At 32.5% G+C, this 6,000-nt stretch overlaps 1 protein-coding gene across 1 annotated transcript; it reads right to left on the minus strand.

The window, feature by feature from the left end:
* Positions 1–3,694: 3,694 nt before the first annotated feature.
* LOC21389441 (F-box protein At5g10340) lies at positions 3,695–4,882 on the minus strand. Its single transcript, XM_010099009.1, has one exon. The coding sequence runs from the start codon at positions 4,880–4,882 to the stop codon at positions 3,695–3,697; it is 1,188 nt and encodes a 395-aa protein (XP_010097311.1).
* Between the last annotated feature and the right edge of the window lie 1,118 nt (positions 4,883–6,000).

The following is a 6,000-nucleotide window of genomic DNA, read 5'->3' on the forward strand; positions in this document are numbered from 1 at the left end:
ATAATATAATAATCTTTCCTGCAGCAATGTGTGGGCAAAAAAACTAGTTAGATTACTATAAGTTGAATTGTTTGTTTTTTAATATATCATTGCAATTTTTATATTTTTTTAATTATTTTAAAAATAAAAGTTTACTATTACAACTTTTAAAGCTTAATGATTATAAAAAAATGTAGATTTAACATTTTAAATATCATTAGCATTGGAGTAAAAATAAAAATAAGATACCATATTATATTTTTTATGTTAAATATATCATCAGTATTAGCATTTGCATTTGAGCTTGTTTAATAGTGATAAAATTTCTTGTAACTACTACTTATTACTTATTACTAGTTTACACACACACCACGTGCGTGAGTATTTATTATGTTATATTTTTTTAGACACATACATTTAGAAAAAAAAAATATTAACAACAAATAAAAATATTTAGGCAAGCACATATTTAAAATTATTTAAATGAGAACATATTAAGGGGTAAAGTTTTATAAGATACAATTAAAAAACACAATATTCAAAATGAACCAAAAAGTAAAAGGATTAAAATTCACGTTTCAAATTAAGTAAAGGTGTTTCAATAAGTCATAGTTATAAATATAAGATATTTTTTTATAAAAAGATAAATGAAATATTATGTATATTTATCTTATATTTCATCCATTACTATTTAAAATTTCATTCACACTTATTGAATGAAATTAAATTTTTTTTTTTACTGTTAAAGGCAATATGTAAGCAATAGTGGGGGGAAAATAAAAAATTAAAAAAAGTAATAGGTAAGGAAAAAAAAGAGAGAGAAAAAAATATAAAAAAATCTGAAAGTGAAAAAAGAGAAAGAAAAATAAATAGAAAAATTAAAAAAAGTGGAGGTCAATATGTAGGTTCTACAAGGCCAACATATGGCATTTTTCAGAAACTAATTCATTGACTCTTTTATGTATGTATAGATTTTTTTTTTTGTTACAAACATGTTTTGTAACTAATTTTAACAATCAACCACAGAAAGTAAATTGTTGTAGCTAATTTTTATATTTTATTTACTAAAATTCTAATTCTCATTATTTAGTGTCTTAGCTGCTAAATATAATTTGTAACTAATAATTAATATTTAGATATAAATTTTATTTTGCCACAAAAACTTATTATTAGCTACAAATTTATATTTGTAGCTGAAAATTTTGTAGTTAAAGTTACAATTTCGTGTAGTGTTTTTAGAATAAGGGGATGTTTGGTTGGAGGATTCAAATCATAATTTGAATCATAGTTCATGATTTGTTATAGTATTTTCTCTCACAAAAAATACACGTAAATAAAAAATGATTCGAATCACATGATTCTAATCCATAAACCAAACGTCTCCTAAAAGAGAAACTCCTATTAAAAAGAAAAACTTGATTGTCATTTTACCTTTTATGAGCTGGCCAATCGATAAAAAATCAATGGTAAAAAATGATCTTCTCCATGCAAATACTAATAGAGAGTAACACACTTGATTAACAAAATAAAAGGCCGTGTTTAGAATTGATTCCGTTTTTATTTTTCACGTTTTTTGAGAAAAAAATAAAACCGTTTTTAAAACGATGTTTGGCGCAATAAAGATAAAAAACAGAAATGAAAACGATTTTTAGTTTAGTGTAAAATGAGAGAGAAATAAAAAATGACTTTTAGTTGTTTTTCATTTTTTTATTTTTGTTTCTCCTCTCTCGAACATAGAGAAAGAGAGAGACATTAATGAGTTTTTTATACTGAAAATAATTTCATGATAAAATTACTAAATACATTTTCAAAAATGATTTTCATCTAAAATTAAAGACGTTTTCATTTTCATTTTCATACAAAGAATAAAATCATTTTGGAACGAGTTTCAAACGCACTCAAAAGTTCAGAAAAATAACAAAACAAAAAGGGAAAAAAAAACTTCTTCTTCCACACAAACTTCACCACCGTCGCCCCCTCCGCCGCCGACTACAAAGCGTCCCCTGTTGAAACTCCCTCATCCAATGCCAAATCAAACTTCACCACACCCGCCCTAGTGCCGTCGTCCCCTTCTCGCTGACCACAAAGCGATTTGTCCCCTAATGAACCTCCGTCAGCCAATGCCAAATCGCCAGTGTCTCTTTATTCTCCGACGCCGACGACCTTTGTGAAGAACACCATGAGCAGATATCCTCTGCACTCCATCGATCTACTCCCACTCTCTCTCTTTCTCTCTCTCCCTGTATATTCGTGATGAACGCCTGCGAAGCTCCCTCGATGAACATACCAGGTTCGCGGCCTCAGGATGAGGAGATCTCAGTCTCCCTTCTCTCCCCGTCGATCTACTCCCTCTCTCTCAGATCGGGCAAATGCCAGCCGGGCTCCCTCGTGAACTCTGTCGACGAAGCTCTGGTCTCGCGCGAGCTATGCCAGCCTCCTTGAACCCAACCTCCCCTCTCCAAGGCGGCGCGAATCCCGCTGGCAAGGGCCCTTCATCCGCGACGGTGGTGAGCGACGTGGGAGGCTAGCCGGCAGCGTGGTTAATTCGTTCTCTATGTGTTTTTTGATCAAATGTTGAAAAATCAAGTGTGTGAGGTTTAATTTTAGTTTAATATTTCTCCATCGTTTTTTTACCGCTTGATAAAATAGTTTAGAATTGTCTTCTACAAGTACACCCCTACCGTAGAATCTTCCATATAAATTTTACCTTTTTCATATAAGTGTTGCATACAATTATCAATATGGTCTCCTATATTGTTTGTTAATAATATAAATGTCCAAGTTTTAATTTCAAATTTATACTTTTAAATTAGCGAAATAGTTTAGGGGACTGAAGATTGTAAAGGGGGCTAATTTCGCACGAGTCAATGTGTGAAAACATCCTCTCGGCGTTTCACGGAGGATTTTGTTTTTTTAACTTTTTTTTTTTTTTTTAAACAAACTGCAGTAAAACTGTATGAAACATTTCACAAAATTTTTCTTTGGTTTTTATTCTTTTTTTTTGGCATTTTAATGAAATTGTAATATTCATCTTTTTTGTTGTCTTATGTTTTGTTTATTTATTTTTTTCATTTTTCTCTTTGTTTATTTATTTTTTCTTTCTTCTCTCTTCTTAATAATTTGTCCATTGTCATGTGCACTAAGCGCACTTTGACTAGTTTCTTCTTCTTTTTTTTTTAAAAAAAAAAAAAAACCCATATTGTTCACATAACAATATAACAAAAAATTAGCCAGTTCAAGTAAATTGTCGAGACATCATGAATGCACGTAATTTCTGAAACTTGATGTTTGCTTAGAATAAAAGTTCTCGCACTTGTGAGAGTTATAAATATTTCTATATATGTGCCTTCACAAAATTTTCATGTCAGATATAGCTAATTTTCACATAAATATTTTAATTAACGTGTCACAATATTATTAGAAAGATATGAAATAAGATAAAAATAACAGAACACAAGAGTTGATTCTTAATTCTAGATGCATTATGAAGTTAATATAATAATCTTGCTAGTTATTTGGTATTTGCAATTCACAAAAGGTTAGGCCATAAAACATTCAATGGCAAACGATATATTTTTAAATAAAAAAACTGAGAGAGAAAGAAATAAACATTTACAGGAACATGTAACTAAATAAATGAACGGAATCAAAGTTTAGTGATTAAACTGTTTACTCAATAACGAAATCAAAGTTTAGTGATCAAACTGTTTACTCCTTAATTAATTAGGCCATGAGAATTATTTGGCTGAGTATGGACTGAAACCAGACTCGGCACATAATCATGAGCTACGCAATCAAGTTTGTAAAACCATTTTTCACTCTTATAATCATTTTCCTCAAATACTTTCCGATCACTTCCCTTGATGGGATCACACAACCAAATTTGCAGAACTTTCGGCTCAACAAAATCCTTTTCGAAAAGAAGTTGATCCATCCAAACTCCACAGAAGTTTAAGTACCCCAAAGAGCCACTGATTATGAACAGCTTAGTCCAAGAGAAATTCAGGCTGCTCATCCGCCAAAAATAGTGGTCGCTGCCAATGTGCTTGGGCGTGGTCAGCGCTGCCAATATCGAATCTTTCCACTTACAAAGAGCAAGGCGGTAGTCACTAGCAACATCACCAAAATCAGCAGGCAGTTGTTCTATTGTCTGAAACTCCTCGTCGCGCAAATTGAAAGACCAAATGCAACTTTCACGTTGCGGCGTTAACCCCGTCCAATACAAGACTCCGTTCACCAAAACCGTTCTATTTTCGTTCCAAATCCACCCCTTTACGGGTTTCAAACTTCTCCAACAGTTGCTTCCTCTAGTGAATACATGGGGGTGTAGAAGTATTTGATCAACATTATAGTTATAAATATTAGTTGACAAACTTTTCATGATTCTAACCAACTTGTAATCCTTGCTATTTTTATCGAATCCGAACCCTAAAGGACCACTTGCAGAGAAGACGTCTGTTGGAAAGGTTACATCCGGAATGTCCCTGAATTCTCTGGTTGCTGGATTCCACAAGATTATTTTTGTGCCATTGACCATATGAAAAGTACTAAGGCATACCAAGCCATTACAAGATCCAACGATATTGTTAATATTTGATGATAAGTATGATTTCTCTAGATAAGTCTGATCAAATATTGCGTCCTTTGATTCGTAATTGAGAACCAAAAACTTTCCCAACTCGTACTTCCACACGGGATCATGTTTTCTTTCAATAATGGAGAAAAATTTGGTGTTCTTGGATTGATGATATTGGAGGTGGGCTGCGATGAACTTGGGGTCATTGGTGATGAGAGAAAACCATTTTTTCGAGACGCACTTAAACCTCATGAGAGATTTCACTGGCAATTTTGGAAGAATTTCTGTGATCACCATATCTTCCGGAAGATTACTGTCTCTCATCATGGTTGTTGAGCTTTCTTGGCTTCCCAGTGTTTGCGGACGAGATTATGTCACTGACTATAGACGACAACAAGTATACTTGACAGGGATTGGCTAGGCTTTGGATTAATGGAGATGTTTATATATACATACACATTATATAAGGGTTTAATCGATTATAAATAGGAAGGGAAATTAGAATTGTAGACGATTTCGAGTTCTAATTAGTGTAGTTATGTCCTTTCCGGCCGAAAAAAAAAGGTGTATTTATCTTCTTTTAAATTTCTTTATGAGTTATCTCTCATTTTTTTTTGTTTTGAAATTAGTTATCTCTTTTTTGGATATTTTATATAAAAAAAGTAAAACTGATACATTTAACTTTTTTATTACACTAAAAAATTATCACATAAAATCACATATCAATTCGAATTAAAAACTCGAATCATCAAACTAAACGGGCCCTAAGTATTTATTAATTATTTGATTGATTGAGTCTTCCCCTTAAGCATTATGATCATGGTAAGGAAATCATAGTAAAAACTTAGAATTCTAATGTTTTGTACATGTACTTTTTTTTCTTAATCTTTTTCCTATTCCGATTCAAAAAAAAAAAAAAAGATAAAATACAACACATAATATCTTTTTTTTAAGAATAAAATTCTTTTCCGTAGCTTATTCTCTATTCGCCAGACTCCATCCAATTCACCAAAAGAAAGGAAAACAAAAAACAAAAAATAAACCCTATTAACAAAAAATACTCGATTATCGTTTTACCTCCTTTTTTTTCCACTAAATATCCTTATTTCCCGCCATATCTTCAACAAAAAGAGAACCAATTTCCCGCCCCCGCCAAATCCAAACGACGCCGTATTATTTCCCGCAAATCAACGCAATCCTAGGCACCAAAACGACGCCGTCAGTCTCCTGCCCAAACACAGAGTTCCAAAAATACCCCTCAATTAACCAATGCAGAGAACTCTTACGAACGGTGTAGTTTTTCCCCAACTTGATGTCTCTTTCCGTCCATACGTAAAAAATCGTTTCAACAAAACGGCAATTGCCCCCCTCTCATCCAGATCTTCTAGAGCCCTCGAAATCAAATGTTTTTCTTCCTCTTCAGTCTCGCCCCCCCGCCCCCCGCC

The sequence above is a fragment of the Morus notabilis genome, unplaced genomic scaffold (genome assembly GCF_000414095.1).
Source record: "Morus notabilis unplaced genomic scaffold, ASM41409v2 Scaffold1372, whole genome shotgun sequence".
Taxonomy (NCBI): Eukaryota; Viridiplantae; Streptophyta; class Magnoliopsida; order Rosales; family Moraceae; genus Morus; species Morus notabilis.